The 18677-nt window shown below is 36.8% G+C and overlaps 1 protein-coding gene across 16 annotated transcripts in view; it reads left to right on the forward strand.

The window, feature by feature from the left end:
- PARD3 (par-3 family cell polarity regulator) overlaps positions 1 to 18677 on the forward strand; it is a 450732-nt gene that overhangs the window by 44023 nt on the left and 388032 nt on the right. For all 16 annotated transcript variants that reach the window (XM_051609203.1, XM_051609204.1, XM_051609205.1 and 13 more), the window contains exon 2: positions 3101 to 3202. In XM_051609203.1, the coding sequence (XP_051465163.1) occupies positions 3101 to 3202 (102 nt within the window). The remainder of the gene's footprint in view (positions 1 to 3100; positions 3203 to 18677) is intronic.

Consider the following 18677-nt stretch of genomic DNA (forward strand, 5'->3'; position numbering starts at 1 on the left):
ACATATGAGGGATCAGATTTTCTAAAAGCCCAAGCTAGTTATTCCATTTGCATTGAAGTCTGGCTTGTGGTTGTGTTCTGACAGTAGAGGAAACCTAAGTCAAGTCCTTTAGGAGTGCAGGATGCTTCCTAGCTCATAATTTTGGTTGTGTCTTCAAAGTCTGGGTCTTCCCAGCTGTGTTTCAGTCTCTGGTGTAGATATGAGAGGCAGAGGAGATTTTTATAATTGGCTGGAGGATGAGGAAGGATCCTCTTTTAGTCTGAGACCCGAGTTTACAAAGGCACCTCTTCATTCCTTTTAGAACTTGTTTGTTAAGGAGCTATGAAGGATTTCTGGTTTACCCAGTAGGCTTTTTCCAGCCCTGTGTATAGATACTAGTAAAGTATTCAAACCTAACAAAAAGTTTATACTAGTATTTGCATACCTTTTTACAGAGTAAATTTCTGTACTATACAGCTGTCTGTGCATCTCTATTTACATGACAATGAGCAATATAGTGCTATTTTTAATTATTCCTGAATTTTTACTTTAGAAAAATGGATACTGAATTAGCTCCTATAATGTGCTACAACAGTAAGTGCAGTTTGAGGAAAAGCCATGTACTAGGCAAATCAATTAATTATAAAATAAATACTTGCTTAGAAGAAATATAAGGGAATTATATTTAATTCTTAGAGAAATTAGAGGAGGAAAAATTGGTAATTTAATATCTGATACGACTAGCCTAATGACTGCAAAATGTAATTCTGAAATCTGATCATCTGACGATGATGTTTTAAAACATTATTTAAGGTGGAGGTACTTACACAAACAATGAAGTAAGTTTCATGGTTATCAGATTTCTCCAAAATCTTTAAACTGTGTATATATATATGTATTATCAGTAAGTTTGCAGATGACACCAAGCTAGGCAGGAGTGTTGATCTGCATGAGGACAGGGAGGCTCTACAGAGAGGCTTGGATAGATTGGATCATTGGGCTAATGTTAATGGTTTGGGCTTCAACAGGGCCAAGTGCCGGGTCCTGCACTTGAGCCACAACAACCCCAGGCAACGCTGCAGGCTTGGGGAAGTGTGGCTGGAAAGTGTCAGGCAGAAAAGGACCTGGGATTCTAATTGACAAGCGGCTGAATATGAGCCAGCAGTGTGCCCAGGTGGCCAAGAAAGCCAATGGCATCCTGGCTTGTATTAGAAACAGTGTGACCAGCAGAAGTAGAGAGGTGATTGTTCCCCTGTACTCAGCACTGGTGAGGCCACACCTGGAGTATTGTGTCCAGTTTTGGGCACCTCAATTCAACAGAGGTATCGAGGTGCTGGAGCGAGGACAGAGGAGGGCAACGAAGCTGGTGAAAGGCCTCGAGAATAAATCTTATGAAGAACGTTTGAAGGAGCTGGGAATGTTTAGTTTGAGAAAGAGGAGGATGAGGGGAGACTTCATCAGTCTCTACAACTACCTGAAAGGTCATGGTAGAGAGGTTGGTGTTGGTGTCTTCTCACAGGTAATTAGCGGCAGAACAAGAGGGAATGGCTTCAAGCTGCAACAGGGGAGATTTAGACTGGACATTAGGAAAAATTATTTCACAGAAAGAGTGGTTAGACACTGGAATAGGCTGCCCAGGGAGGTGGCTGAGTCACCATCCCTGGATGTGTTGAAGGCTTGTTTGGATGTGCTGTTGGTGGATATGGTTTAGGGGAGAACTTTGTGGATCAGGGATGATGGTTGGACTCGGTGATCCCAAGGGTCTTTTCCAACCTGAAGAGTTCTGTGGTTCTATATCATGCACAAATAAATGGAGTTCCAGGATATTAAACCCCAGATGCATATCTCTTGATGTTCTTTCTTGCAGCATGCTATCCAAGATTTCATGCTGCATGTCCTCTCAGGTGTTAAAAAGCATGGATTTAGAGGAATTCTAGTGGTCCCATTTATTGTTCTGTTACACTTTTTTTTTCTTTTTTTTTTTTTTTTTTTTTCCTTTTTTTTCTTTGGGGGATGTGGAATAGTTCTTGAGTTTGTTGAGTTTGTTGAGTTTTTTTGTTTGATTCAAGTTTGGTTTTGGGACCTTTTTTTTTTCTGCTTGTAGACGCTGATACCTGAAAAGACTTGTATGCTACTTACTATTTTTAGGAAGTCAGGCAGTTTGCAAGATGTTGCAGGTTCGAAGGTCCTCTAATTAGTCACTTTCTGCAGTAGTGCCTACTGAGTGAAAAGCAGGGAAGTTCTCTTACTGCTAGACACCTAACAACAGCCCAGGGCATTGGCACTGCTTGAGAAGCAAGAAAAGATTATGTATCGTGTTGTATGTTTATAGTACAACCTTCCCCTGTTAAATAACAAATCTTTTAAGAATAGAACATTGAGTACTAAACAGCACTCGGGTCATTTGACTATATGTAGAAGACACTTTGTGGACACAACATTATTCTACCAGTTATGGTTTCTTTTCTCTGAAAAGCAGTAATGAAGATTATAAAGCCAGTCTTCCCAGTTACTGGTAGACACATGTATGCACACAAAACCACACACACACGTATGCATATGTCAACACATATATGTGTGACTGTATGTACGTGTGTGTGTTTATGCACCTTCTTTTAATTAAAATGTGGAAAGCGTTCTTTGTATAGGATTTTACCAGCTCTACCAAAGTACAGGTAGAAGGCCTTTTAATAGCATTTAAATATTAGTCTGTACCCTTTATAGCTGTCCTGTAAGAAACCCCCCACTTTACAGCTGCTCTGCAATATTTTGTGCCTGTTGACCGCTGTCTGAAATACTTTATTTTGAGGATGATATATTTATCTTTTTATGTAATGCGTGTATTCAGTAACACAGGGAATTCTGTTCCCCCTATGTGCCACTGATGGGACTGTGACTCATGCAGAGCTGAAAAAAGTGGGAAGAGTATGCATCTAATCAAGGGCGATTTATAAAAAGAACTTTGGCTTTGCTCTCAATTTACATTTATTTACAGGAATATGACCTAATCAGATGTTTTAATATTGAGCATTTGTAGGACTGTGATGTTAACTATACAGTGGAGTAACATTTTTCCTTTGGTATGTGATATCTGATGTTATATTCTTTTGCTTTTACGCAGGATCCAAACTACTGGATACAAGTACATCGACTGGAGCATGGGGATGGTGGGATCTTAGATCTTGATGACATTCTTTGTGATGTAGCCGATGACAAAGACCGTGTAAGTACAAATAGCTATGCAAGCAGCTCAGCATGCACTGTGCATTGGCATCTCAGCATTCAGTGTTTCCTGCACATGTCCAAAAGTGGGAGTCAATACAAAGGTTTTAGGTTTTTTTACTGTAATTTGCTTGTAGATGTGAGAAGCCTGTTACCGTTTTTTGTTTGTTTGTTTTTTTTTAAAGTACAGGAAATCTTTTATTGAAATAATGCCTCTTACATTCTTTTTGGTCCTTAAAAGTTCAAGTACAAAAAGGAAGCTGCAAAATAATAATTAAAAAAACCCATCACACAGTGGAACAATAATGGAAAAAAATATTGAAGCTGTAAGTTAAGATTTTAGCTTTGTGTAATCAGTTGAATATGTGAAAAATACATGCTGTTCTGAAACTGTGGAGGGCTGATGGGTATTTTTTTTTTTTTTAAATCTTTTTGGGAGGAATTGCTGGGAGTATGGAACTTGAGAAAATAATTATACACTGCTGGGTCTTGAGTCTTTTTTTTTTTTTTGAGTAGAGATTGAAGTCTCAGCTAAGAGGTTTTGAGTATTGGTTGTTTGAGGTTGTAGATACTTGTATCTTTGAATTACATATTCAAGAAGGGTCAGGTAAGAAACTCTGTGGCAAACTGTAAAAATCCTGTGTAAATAACCTCTTTTCTCTGCAGTGCAGCATGTGTGAGCTTGAAGCTCTTGAAAGTATCTGAGCCAGATACAGACTTCAGTCTGGAAATGTGTTTCAGGACCCTTCTCCCTTCACAGACAGGATTCTTAATTGCTTCTGTTGGAAGCAACAGGCACTCCGAAGGCTTCTTGAAAACTGGCCAAATGATGACTCTTAGTCTAATTTTTCAGAAATAAATACTTTACCTGCAGTTATTTCTTGTGACAAAATTTAATTGACATAGTTATTTCAACTGGGACTTTATAAAGAAAAATTATGTGAGGAGTCTTGGGACATGGAGACTCCTTGCTGTCTGAAATGTTGGGATTACTCAAGCTGTATAAAGTAACAGTGCTGAGTTTTCAGGAATTTCTTCCATAAAAATAGTGCCCAGCTAAGATTTCACAAAAAACTAATTAAAACCTCTAGTTAGCTATCTCAAGTTGAAGCACTCAGCTGCATGATTAGTTTAGCTTTTGCTTACAGGCCTCAAGGAGGCCGGTGCAAGTTGTAACTATATATGTATATATATTAAAACTTATTTGAATCATGCCCTTCTTGGCTCCTCACATGCTCCTCCCTTCAGAGGAGAAGTTAGAGTTTTGGTGACTTCAGGACCTCATTCTTTGGCTGTTACGTTGGCTTGCTGCCTTCAAGTGGGGTAATTCCTCACGGTGAAACTCTGTGGGTGTTTTTATGTGTGTGACTAATAAATGAAAAACTCTGACTGCAACTGAAACAGGCAAAGTCATTATTACAATATTGTTTTTGTGTATAGATGGACAAGATACCTAGTAATTAGTAGTATTTATTTCTGTGTTTGCCAGCCTCATAGCCTCTGATTCTCTGAATCTGGCACGTCTCTACTGATAGCACTTGCCAGTTAAATTTCCTTTTTCTACAGGACCTTTTGTCATTTATTAGTAAGGTGCAATGTAAACATGTACTGTGCTACACTGCTTCATAACCTTGAATTAATCATTGTCACTTGACCTTAATGTTGGATTATTTTCAAGCATTTCAGTCATTACTCATTGTTTTTCAGTTTCCTGTCTTATATTTTGCAGCTGACCTTCCTGGTTCTCTTTAGTTTTGGATTGTTAGCTTTGCATTTGATGCTTCGTCCAGAGCAAATGTAGTTCTGTGTTAGCAGGACCTGGTATAGGTCTCATTAATGCAAGGTTCTGAATATACCTGCATTTAGTGATACTTATATATGTACATGTAAGCATGTCTTGTTAAAAAGTATTTAGACAAATGATGTCTGAACAGATGATGCCTCATCCCTGGAAGTGTTCAGGGTCAGGTTGGATGAGGCTTTCAAACAACCTGATCTAGTGCAAGGTGTCCCTTGCCCCTGCAGGGGGGCTTGGAACTAGGGGATCTTTAAGGCCCCTTCCAACCCAAACAATTCTATGATTCTGTGATTTAATTAAATTAGTACTGAGGTTGGTAGAATTACTTAGGCTCAAAAATAAACATAATATATATTATATTTTTAATTTGGACAAAACTGTCTAGGGTATTGCAAAACTGAACACAGTACCTTTGTGTTCATTTATACAAGGAAGTTCTTTATGTTCCTGAAGACTAGTATGTTGTGCTATTCACTACCTATCATTTATATTTTTGAAAATCAGTTTACTCTTAGAATGTTCCCACAGCGATAAATGTAATTTCTTGTCTTTTAAATGTTATTTTTATGGCATAATTATTTATACATTGTCATACAAGCACAATACAGAATGTAAAGCAACTAAGAACCAGCTTGTCCTGTTGATGAATTTATTGCTCCTTATGGTCAACTGTATTAGTAAAGTAAAACCTTAAGGAATGTGAAGAATTTATTTACTCCTGTTCCACTGTCTCCATGGAGAAAATGTGCTGTCCTGTAACAAATACAAAGAACCTTAGAGACAGCAGCTGTTCTAAATGGAATAAAAGAAGTATCTTTGTGATGGTGTTCTTCTTATTATAATGCAGCATGGTAGGGTGACTTTATTTAGCTTTTGGATCCCTGTATTTTTGGTATTCTCTTGTCACTTACTAAAAAAGAACAGATGAGTAAGGGTTAACCAGTTGCTCTCTGGAATACTTTCTGTTCAGTGTTGTTCATCCTTAAAAAAAAGAGGAAAAACATGAAACTATGGAAAAATTGATTTTGGTAAGCTGTTTGTTCCTTTCTGAAACAGCTTCTTGGAAGCCCTTTAGTGTACTTCATTGAGAAAGTGCGTAATGCATTCTAACTTAATTGGCATGCAAGTTTGACATTCATATTACACAATATCACTACACATGAAGCTGCTAATGAAAACTTCATTAATGCAGTTAATGGTAGTAACAGTGCTAGAAATGAATAAATGCTCATTTGGATATCTTTTTTTTCTTGGAAAACTTTTCTGTGATTGATTGATATACAAATTTTGTTAAGGTTTTATTATGGAAAGACATTTTTCAATAGAGGTTTATACTTTTTTTTTTAATATTTATTTGTCTCTCTCTGTATACATGAATACAAATGGATTGTCTTGTCATTGTTTTTGAAAAACATTTGACTACAAGAATCAGGAATGTGTTTTCAACTAGTGGCATCCATGCCAGTCCTAAGTGTAAGCATGTTTGGTACTGTTTGTGGAAACTCCTTGAAAAGCTTGGGCAATGAATATCCAATATATCTTTCCAGAAATAAAGGAGAAATAACTCTTTTTAACTTGATGTTAGTCAACTGTATAACCTTTTTTCACTATTTTAAAAATATGGATTTCTTGTGCATTTAATAATTAGAACAATATTTTAAGGATACATTAACAAATGGATTTGTTCAGATTTCTGTTACTTGTAAAAGTAGCCCTTCATTTGAAGGCTCTCATAAAACATATGTCAACTTGACAAGTTTCCAACTTGATGATAACATACTCGATGACCTCAGTGCAGTTCCTAGTAGGCAGACATTCTCACCAGGAAAAAAAAAACCCCAACCAACTGAACAAATAAAACCCCCAGTCATCCTTAGCCATGATTTCTCCTGGCAGGCTGAAACAGGTAGACACTTCAGTGATCCTCACACTTCGGGCATAATATGAAAGTACTTATTCAGGGATCTCGTAGGCCCTTGTTTATCCATGGAAAAAATATTCAGGAAGTTGTTGTGTAATCTCCCATTTTAACAGTTCATGCATGAGTATAACTTGTTCCCAGTTGAATTCTCACTGAAAATAGCCACTTGTATTTTGCACAATTAAAAAAAAAATATTTCATGTGCAATTTTGTGCTGTTTTCCCCTGCATATTAATGCTTAGGCTGTTGCTCAGTGAAAAGTGTTGGAGATGCAAATGTCTATGTTTGGAGTAGCTACATTTCTGAAAAAACAGAGGCTTTCCTTCCCAAGAGAACAAGGACCTGCCAGTAACAGCCATTCGTTTTGGTGGACAGTTGGGTAAATAGAGCTAGTTTGAAACAATGTAGGGTATGAACCTAACAACAATGATTAATAAATTCATTTGCCCAAATGTTTTGGGCTTTTGGTAGCTTGGGATTAGGAACCTGTAAATGTAAAAGCTTTGGCATCTTATAATTTCATTCATCACTGTTAATTAAACACTAGTTCTGAAAAATAACCACTGTGTTTTGCTGTATGCTTAACATTACAGCCTGGGTTTTGCTCTATAAACTAAGGAATGGGCTTTCTTTGCTTAACTTACTGTTTTCAAATATTCAGTCAAGCTCTTCAGTCTGCATAATTCATACTCACTGAGTGCAGAGATAAAAAACAGATGAATATGGTTTGGTATTGTCTAGAGTGAGGTTTCATGCTTACCACTGTGTTTGTGCACGTGGTGTCAGTATCCAGCCCAGGTCACTGTAAGATCAAGGTATTGTTGGTGCTTACTGCTGGTTAGACATACTTTGAACCTCTTAGAAAGATGTACAAGAAGTTGCTGTTCTGAGTGGGATGGAGAATTAATTTCTTAGATCTGTGCTGAAATGGAGTTTGTAAGCATTCATGGAGTAGAGTTAACTGTGCTAAGTACTCAAATTGCTGCTGAAATTCAGTGAGATCAATTGCACTTCATTTACATCCACTTTTAGAGACCTAAAGAGACTATTAATATTGTTATGAATTAAATGCCCGCTTGCTTCTAGCCTGATGAAAGCCTTTGAGCAGCTTTTTCACATAATGTGAAGGCATACTAGGCACTTTTCCCAGTGCAGTGGAAAGGAAATGAACTTTTGGTGCTTGTGTTAAACATATGGTCAATTCTAAATAATACTGTTGTTTTGTTTACTTCCTCTTGGAAAGCACTCTTGAGTTAGGGAGATGTGATACACAAAATGTGGGTTTGGAAAGGATGACTGCATTTTGTTTGTAACACATGTTAACTTGAAACCCACACAAAAATAAGTCTATTTTGAGCAAATGCATAATGATGTTAAGGTTAAAGGCTAGCTAGGGACTGGAGAGCTGTGATTACAATCTCTAGCTGCTATTGAATTTTGTTCTGTCACTTATTTTTAGGGACAGTTATGCAAAACCCCAGTTCTAACATAAATTCTGGGTAGAATGTGCTAATATGATGCTGGTAGAAAGGAGATTGTGGTAACCTTGAGTCTGTTCTTGTTCTTTCTCCAAAATGTTAAAGAGCTTTTAATTTGATGAAAGTTGCACAGATAAACTTGTGTTATCTTTAGATTTTCATCACCACATAACCAGAATACTCAAAGTGGTGGTGTTTGTTCTAAATTTGGGTGTCTTTCTGCCTCATTTAAGCAAGCTTACAGCTAAATTTGTATTTAAATTCTTTTTGACTCTGCATGTTAAGAACTTAACCCTAAAACCATGGACACAGAAGAATCAACTTTTTGTTGTACTTCTAAAATTTGTTTCTGCCATTGACAGATTAAAACCCTGGAGAAAATGAAGGAATGTCTAATGACTCGACAGTAGGATTCCTAGTATTCACAGTACCATGATTGGTATGCCCTTCTATCTTTTTTTCTCAAAACTTTTCCATCAAATTAAATTTCAACTACTGCTGTTATTATCTCTGCCACAGTGTGCGGGTTCCCTCTTCTTGTTCTGTAACTGTCTTCCCTGGATCCCAGGAAAACAAGCATGACCTTGATACAATTTGTTGTTACTCATAAGTGACTTGGCAAAACACATTTTGAGCATAAGGCATTCTTTTCTTGTAACAGCTTAAAATAACTGCTTGAGCCACTGAGCTTGGGAAAGTATTGATACTGGGAAAGGAACCCTTTTTATAACAAATCCGTGATTATTTGCTATTAAAAAAAAATCAGAAACTCAGGTTTGACAGTGAGCTCTGGATGTCATCTAGTATCCTGCAGTTTTTTCTATATTAATTACATTTTTAGAGATTGATATTAACCAAAATTCTGACAATTTGGTAGTGTCTGTGTTTTAACCTGGTTTTCTTGCCTTAACCCTATTTACTCTTTTTCGCTGGAATGGCACATGATTTTTAGGTCCATCTTTATGATGGATTTAATTTAGAAAATAAAAGTTTTTACTTAGTGTTTATTCCCATTTGCTATTTAATGAAGACATACTTGGAAATAACATGCTCCAAATATAAACATTATCTTCTGTCAAAGAATGGAATTAAAATGCTTGTAGTGTTTCTAATAAACTAAGTTTTAACTTCACGCTGTTTATGAATGAGACTAAAACCCATGAAAGAGAGGAAATACTGGGCATAATGTATTCATATTGAAATGTGCATTTTCCAGTCACTAAGAAATATGTATATGGTGTCTCCCATCTGTGGCTCTTAGTTTTTAATCTCTTTCAGTTCTCCAAATTGTTAGTCTCATCATAATTTACTTTTTCTAGCTCTGTGAAGACAGCATTTACATTCATGTTTTTTTTTGTTTGTTTTTGGGATAAATGGCAATATCACAATTCCTTTTCTGTATTACTGAAGTAGTTGTATCAACGTACTAAGAATTCCCAGGTAGGAAAAGAGTGACACTTGTGAATCCATAAATTAGTTTCCATGGAGATCTGAAGAAATGCAAGTAAATCTGACTTCTGAAAATTGAATAATTTGTAAAAACTGTTATGTGGGGACCATGCACAAATATGATATACTGAGGAAGACCATGACACCATTGTGAAGAAAGTCATGCTTCACAAACCTTTCTGTATTCTCAGCAGAAAGACAGACACCTGAGTGTGTGAAACTGAACGCGGATGGTAAATGCCAGTTATGAAGGGTTGCAGAAGCATCCTGTGATACAGAGAGCGTGAACAATAACATGGTGGATGAAATATCATTTTGGCAAATGTGTTGTGCTTTCAGAGAGAGACTCCTTTAACTGAATGCACAGAATAATTACATTTGGGAAAATAATTTTGATTTTGCAGTAGTTCTCCGGAAGCGTTGACTTACACTGCAAGGTACAGACAGTTCTCATAATGAGATCTAAGAAGGCTTCCAGCAGCTTGCCCTTGTGTCTGTCTCTCCCCCATGTTGCCATCCCTGTCCTCTCACCTCATACAGGCTCTGGTGCTTTCTGGATCCTATTTGCAGATTTTTTCACTAAAATGGCAGAAGACTCCTCTTGCAAAAATAACTGAATATTTTTTCTGCTATTTCATGAGTTCACTGAAGGACCTGGCAAGCTGAGGAGGAAAGGCATGGAGAGGACTTCATTGCTGGAAGTGGTTGAGGTGTGAAGGAAAAAGTAAGGAGAGAAGTAGGAACATGAGAGGGCTGAGATCTTCCCTTTCAGCTCAGCAAGGCTGCCAGTGTTGTGGAGCTGCTGGAGTGATCCCAGTGCCAAAACAAGGGGTAGAGAAGGGAATGGGTGATGGGATCTTGCTGCTGTATGTGCTGGTGGTGACCCCCTGCTTCCAAGAGCACAAAGCAAATGCCAGCATTGATTCTAGGTATAGATGAAAGACTTCTCTAGTAGCAGTCTCTAAATGGACTGGTGCTCTCAGACTTGACAAGAGGATAGAAGAAGCAAACTGTAGATGACTAAAAACAGAGGTGACATAGAGGAGTCCTTCTTTGTCTTTTTCAATGCAAGATCTGGAGGCATCAAATGGAAGTAAAGTTTTTGTTATCAAAGCAAAATATGCTAACTTTTATTTTAAAATATTAATTTTTGTCTGCTGGAGATTCTTGTATTTATTCACAGTCTTCCCTAAATACAATTCAGGCCTTTTTCTCTATCTTGAAAGATTTTAAGAATCTCTGACCTTTCCTACTTAATTTGTAATTTCATTTGGGAATAATTTCATTATCTATGCTGATTCTCGTTCTGTTCTTTGCACCTGTTTTAGGTCTGGTGGGTTTTTTTTGGTGTTTTTTTTTTTTTTTTTTTTTGAAGTGAAGATTAGGATTGTACATGGTATTTGATATAAGGTCAAATGCATTTTAATGGATTTTAATTTTATATGTACCTTTTTCAGTCTTGGTTGCAAGTATTTAATTTTGTGCAAATAAGCATGAATAGAGTATGCAATGCAAAAGACTTTCAGACTTGCCTTGACCTTAATTTTTATTATATATCAGACTACTTGTGATTTTTTTATCAGATGTTTCAAGAAATTTTGGAAGATGTATGTTTTTTTTTTTTTAAATGGCATGGTTTAAAAGCATGCATAATGGCAAATTATCTGCTTATTTTTACTTTTAAAAAAGATAATGCTTGTAAATTATGAGAACTGGAAATTTAAGGAGGGTCTCAATTTGTGAGGAAGAGTCTCTTTAATCTGAACTTTGGTAAAAACCACAAACAGTGTTGAAATGATGGTGGTCTCAGTGTCTAATGTTAGTAACACTGGAAGTCAATATGTGGCTGTGAATGGTGACTACTACGATATTATAAACCCATCACCATTTAGAGATACTTTGTACTAAAAATATTTAATAATGGATTTTTTCCAGGTCCCATAATAATTATAGATTTACTACTTAGATGGAGTTGTAAATAATATGAAGCAGAGCTTTCTTATTCTTCGTAGTGTAAATCTCCACAGAAATCTGGAGTGAATCTAGAATTAGGCCATTATGGCTAAAAGGTGCATGATATTCTGATAGGTTTTCATTAATTTTAGCAATATCACTTTGTCCTAGAGGTATATTATTCATCCTACAACAAAGAAATTGCAGGAAAGTTTGGCTATGGAAATTCATTAACACTACCCTCTTACTCCTTCGTATCGGCAAGTCTTGAAAGAAATGCTGTTCCAGCTTCACAGATTATATCCTAACTGAGGTGCTGAGACTCATACTCTAGAGGACTAGCCCATATTAAAGCTTAATTATAGTAATGGATAATCCTGCAAGTATAAATTATTCATGGTTGTTTTGTATGTGAAGTAGCGTCATGAATAAATTAAGGAAAAGTTTCTGGAAAAAAGCCTAGACGATGGCATAAGTTTGTCAAAAGGCAGTTTTCCTCCTTTTCTTGTAACCCAGATATTTAAATCTGACAGTGTTAGGTTTGCAGGCACAATTACCATATGCACAGCATTGTGCTTTGGATATGTTTTGCTTAATGGAAATCAATAGCAGCAAGTCTTGGGGCTCTACACCCGTGTAGTGTTCCTTGACTAATATGTTATGCAAGGGAAACATTCCTACCTAAACACAGTCCTGGTACAAAAGTTGCAATCTCAGCTGTCTGATAAGATTCCCACACTGTCACTAGGATGAGACTACGTTAGCCTTACTCTCTTATCCCTTGATACCAACAGGTCTTAAGAGAGTGCTGTAACTTCATAGCTATTTCCTGGGAATGATGGTAAGAGTCATACATAGGCTTGGACTTTACTTTTGAGTTTGCTTAGTAGATAAGCAAATGCATTTGTAGTGTGAATAGTCTTTCTGATGAAGAGAAAAAAGGGAATATTTGAATTAGGTTAAAACAGGGCACCCTAATGAATGAGGCACCTGTCTCATGATAAAGGTTCCTTCAGCAAGTGCCTTGGATCTAAAGAGAAGAAAATAGTGCTGCCTTTTTTTGGGGAGCTTTCACCAGTCTGAATTTCAGATACCTTTCTAGCAGTAGTCCAGAAAGGAAGGAGTTAAGAAGATGCTTTGAACCCAAAGTCTTCTGCTTCATCCCCACACCCTGTTGGTGTACTTCCACACCCTGTTGGTGTGCAGGGAACTACCTTCCATTCACCTTTAGCGTGCTCAGCAGGATAGTCACTACATTTTTCAGATTAGCATCACTGCTGAAGTCTGTTTGAGTTCATACAGCAAGAAGGAGTTCTTCCTGCTCTTTGGTGACATACAGCATTGCAGGACCATCGGCTCTTTTCATTTCTACAACCTGTTCGAATAGCTGAAATTAGTCTCAGATGGGCTCCGTTCCCTGTGGGTTGCTCTACTTCCTATAGGATTGAAGACTATTCTTTGTAAACTTGCTGGAAGTTGATGGTACTCAGTTTTTGTTTTCTTGGGACACTGTTTGCTTGAAGGTAACCATACTTTGTTGGATGAAATGGCAGACACACCTAAGAGGAAAATTACAAAGAAGTCGTCGTCTTTTTCATATGATCGCCGGAGAGATTCAGTGAAAGTTAGGAGACAGTCTAAGTCTCTTAGCTTTAAGTCAGCTACACTGGGAGCTCAAAAAAGACAGACACAGAAGAAACAGGTTTGTGTTTGGATATTTCTTAAAAATATATTATTTCTTCCTAAATCCTTAAAAAGATTGCAAAACTTACTGGTTAATAATGAAGTGAAAAAGAATCTTGGCTGATTTGCAATCTGTATGTGAGTACAGATGTGTATGCATACAAGCTTGTGACCAGGCAAAGATGAATTTTTTTGCTATAAGATTTCTTAAGTGCTAGCTAAATTTGTGGTAGTGCTAGCTAAACTTGTGTTAATTTTATTACAAGAATAGTCTCCATCTTCTCTGCTTTTATGGTGTATTTTATGATTTCTGTTTCATCTCAAGGAACTGCTCCTATCGTGTAATATGCCCCCTGTGAGCTTTTGGTACTGAGTTGTCTGTTGTGCTGAAAAACATTATGTGTACTGAAACTTTTGAAATTATTATTCAGATTACAACTGTTTCACTGCTCTTCATTATTATTATTACTATTATTATTATTTTAATGTTGAAATGTACCAGACTAAGAGCTTTAGGGAGTGAAATATTTTACTTATTCCAGAACAGGTAATGCAAGTCAGCAGCAGCAGCACCTGTTCTGGTGGGACCAGTTCTTAGGGTTAGAGGGCAGCTTAATGCCTTGGCAATGCTGCTCTGCCATAGTAAAAGTCTTTCATGCACAGGTCTTTATCTTTTGTAGTTGGGATCTAGTTAAATTAAGTTTCTCCAAAGAGAAGATGTACTGTGCACTGTAGTAAATGGAATAAAAACAAGTGAATCAATTCATGAAAAGTATACAGTCTCCAATTTAATCTAATATGAAAGGAGCACAGAAGCACTATCAGCCATTTCTTGCTCTGCATTTGTTGTGCACAGGGTAGCTTTTTGAAGGGTTTAGAGGAACTTTCCATGGAATTTGTGATTAGTTGTGTAGAACATAAAGTATTTTGATACTCTGCAAATAGTGTTTCCACAAGTACTTTCAAATAGGCTAGATTTTCATTAGCAGAATAAGTGGATTTCTCACAAGCAAGTAGTTTTCAGGCCCTGACCACAGCATCTGCTTCTAAATTTTGAAGGCAGTATATCTGTTCAGATTTAAAAAAAACCAACCCAGTAAGTTATTGTGAACAGAGTAAACTTTGGTATTAGCTTACAAACACAATAAATTTGATGTGTGTGGGTTTGTATTTGTTTTTATTTCTATTTCTCTTAATTACTATAATCTGTTATCTATTTCAATAGCAAAATATTGACTAATAGAATACTAGGATATTCTAGCTTTAGTTTGTTTCTTTGGTGTTAATTTGTTGACTCAAATTTCCAGAAGATTCCAGAAGAGGAAATTTTTGAAAAAAATCAGGAGCACCTTCAAAAGGTCACCAGTATCTGACTATTTTTACCCCCCTCTATTATGAGGTGTAATTTGAGAAGTAGAAATGGTAATACATCTAAATTTTACAGAAATGTAAAATACTAAATGACATCTGTGAGCATTCATGTTCATTGAATCTTTTGGTAAAATGGAAAGACTACTGATTAATTTAGTTTAATTGGTAGGTGCCAAGCAGTGATAACCCCTGTATTTTAGTTTTCCCAGACCTTAAGGTTCTTGAGGCCTCTCATCTCTTGGATAGCTGCCATGGTTACCGTGTGACCTCTAGTGGTTAAGGAAAAACATGCTCAATTACCAAATTCAAGCTGATACTTGAAAAAGTCCCAAATGTGTATTCTTGTTGGTTTAATTATTTAATCCTATTATTATTATTATTATTATTATTATTATTATTATTATTATTATTATTATTATTATTATTATTATATGTTTCAGTGTAATAATTTGTGGTGTCACTTGCAGAGAATGTGATTTGCTACAATCGTTATTCAGGTGGACATGATTTGAATGGCAGTGCTCATAGATACAGAATTACAGGAGTAGATTATTTAAGAAACTTTTACTACTTTGGTTTGGTTACAATGTGTTAGAAGGTGAAATAGCTGAAATGAAGCATCAAGACAATGTCCTGTTTAGATCAACTTGTGTATTGGGTAGATTTGAAAAAGGGCTTTTTCTACTTTAAGAATGTATTTTTTCCTCTCTAAATGCTCCAGTTAACTGTAAAAAAATGTTAATTTTACTTACAAGCTTGGTCTTGTTTCAGTTTTTAGATCATTATAAGTGAGACAAAACCATCCTTACCTCCTCCCTGCTTCATCCTACCTTGAAATGGCAACTATTACTGTATGTGTTGGCAGTGCTATTGAACACAAAACATGGCTGCTTTTGTTAAAGTTGAACTTTGAAAATACTGCAGAAAATTATGGATTTAAATTTATCAGAATCTAATCAGTTTTTAACCAGCCAAAGCTAACTCTGCTTGGTACAGTGTAACTTCTGTGATTATGGATGCTCATTCCAGTGTTGAGTTACCCAGTGAGCAGTTCAGTTACTTAAAAACTCCATTTTTGTTGCTACAATCTCTTTCTCCGTGTTTTTTTGTTGTTGTTTGTTTTTGTGTGGTGTTTCTTTGGTTTTGTTTTGTTTTACATTTCTAATGGATATTTGACATCTGAGAATATTTAAAACTGTGCTGTGGTCTTTGCTGTTTTAGGAGACAATAGTAGACTTTGCTGCTCACAATATATGTGGTTTTACTTGGGTAGTTCCCTGGAGGTATAAGACTCTGCCTCTGCATATAAAGGCAGGCAAGCCAAAATAAGTTTTCTAAATGCTTTGGTAGATTTATATCAATCAAAGTCTATTAAAATCGTAATACTCTACAAAATCCCTTTCTGTTTCTTTGGCTTTTGTGTTGCTGACCTCCCTTTTTTTTCCAGAGTTCGATTAATTTTTTCCTTTTTTTGTGGTAGAATTTCCATTTTTATTTTCTTTTCATAAAACATTAAGATTCTTAAATCGCTGGTAAAATGAGAACCTGAGAACGTTTTAAAAAGGCATTTGTCACAGTTTCTGAATTACGATGATATGGCTGTGTCTAAGGCAAATTGCTGCAATGCTCTTGCTTTTCTGGGCTTTTCATTTGCTTAGCTAATTTATTAGAAGTTGAAGATAACAGTGTGTTCAAACCTAACAACTTCAAATATCCCATCTAATGTAAAAATGAATGTCTTCCAAAATAATCTTTTAATGAAGTTATTTATAACTACAGATAACCTTTTTTTTTTTTTTTAATTGTTCTGTTGGTTCATCCCTGGAGATGTTTAAGGCAAGACAGGATGTGGAACTTAATGCCGTGGTCTAGCCGATGTGGTGGTGTTAGGTCACAGGTTGGACTTGATGATCTCAGAGGTCTTTTCTAGCCTCAATAATGCTGTGATTCTGTGATTTCCCTTGACCTGTCTCTTCTGCGGTGGAGAATCTGATGGTAATTACTTTCACTGGCTACTGTCATTGTCATCTATCTTAGTTGATCTGGATGGAAAACCACCTTACAGAAATATGTAGGCTGTAACTCCTCAGGTGTATGAGTGTTGTGCAACATAATCCATGAAGTGCTCAATAATTTTAGGAGAGATTGCCTCTTTTTATGTTCTGAATGAAGAACAAATTCAGTTACATGAAGTAAAATCTATAAGAAAGTTTTAAGAAAATTTGAGATCAAGGTACTTATGTGCAAGTGAACATAAAAAAGAGATCCAATACTATTTTTAGCTGTTTTGTGAGTGCCTCTCAAACCCCATTTCTCTGTCATCGCCAGCTGTCTGATTACTGTGACATGGGTTAGGGCCTTAGTGGATTAATTAAGATCTGAAACTTTCCTGATAACTACTTATGTTTTGGATACAAGGTTTTGGAACTTGGCAGGGTTTCAGGCTCACACAAGAGTATAAAGAGCTTGCATAGACTGAAGATTTGTGATTTGTTCCCATATATTCCTTTCTTTTCCATGGAGTGCTATCGAATTGAGCTGAGTAATTTTCCTCTTTTACTTTTTTTTTTAATCCCCTTTTTTGTCCCCTTTTCCTTTAACCCTATAATTCTGGAACCATGTGGGATGCACCATCCCCTATCCCAGATGCAAAAATAATACATAGAGGCAGGTTAAAAAACCTCCAAGTCCCTGTGTTTAAATTAACTCAGTTAATAGGAGTGCTCCAGATCCCTTGTTATGAGCATCTGAGAACAGGCAAAGGGCTAGGAGTTACACTTTGTTATTAGAAGGAAACACTGGGTGGAAAATTATACTGGGAAGGCTGGAGATGAGGGGGAATGGGGGACTGCTTCTAGAGAGCAATGGTTTGTCCTGTTAAACCCTGTGGTAAGGAATATGTATGGCAGATGTGCCAGGTGCAGTGCTACTGCTTTGTGACAGTTCTGATTAGCAAAACCCATGACAGCAATGCCAGCAAAGCCAATGATATGTAGTCTATTAAGATAACTAAGCAGTAATGAAAAATTAGGGATGGGAGGGAGCTCAAATAATTAATTTTCAGGCATTATTTTTGAAAAGCATGAACTTGTGATTCCTTTTCTTCTATTGATTATCTTCCTATCTTTTCCAAGAGCTTGTTTAGAAGTCCTTTGGGAATCTTGCGTATCTTCTCCAGGGGATAGGAAGTTAGCTTTAAGTGTTAGCTGTCAGGATTTGTTGTGAAAATCTGATCCTGTTTCTTTTAAAATTAAACAAGACAAGCCTGTAAAGAGAAAAAGCATGTGATTCGTGTAACACAGCGCTGGGAGATAAGAGCATGTAGGTTCCTCTGGAGGCTGGGTTGTTGGAAGAAACTTAGCCTATCAAAACTCATTCACTTTGGAGCATGGCCACCCGTTAACGACGGTGGTTAGCTATTATCAAAACTGTGATTGTAGCAGGGTGAGGTGGGTCTTAGCTAGTGAAGTAGGACCTCTTTGGGTTAGATGCAGAGTAAAATCAGAGCAGAGTGGTGTGGTAGTGAGAGACTAGGCCATCATGAGCATTTAGTTCCTGCTTTGCTTTTCTTACTGAGGTTTGTTTGTGGACACTGGTAGATGTGGGCATTAGGGTGTTTCCTACAGCGGCATAAGTCATCATGCCTTGGTGGCATTTGCTGTGATAGTGTTGGTTAATGCCCTTCTCTGTGCTGATTTCCAGGACCTGAGAGGGAAGTTGCCCTCTCCTAGAGGCAGCAGGTTCCTTCCCTTGGTGCCTTGTCCTGGCGGTTCATATGGCTTCAAATATGGTCATACCATCTCAGGAAATATTTTGTTGTGAT

Source organism: Apus apus, chromosome 2 (genome assembly GCF_020740795.1).
Source record: "Apus apus isolate bApuApu2 chromosome 2, bApuApu2.pri.cur, whole genome shotgun sequence".
Lineage (NCBI taxonomy): Eukaryota > Metazoa > Chordata > Aves > Apodiformes > Apodidae > Apus > Apus apus.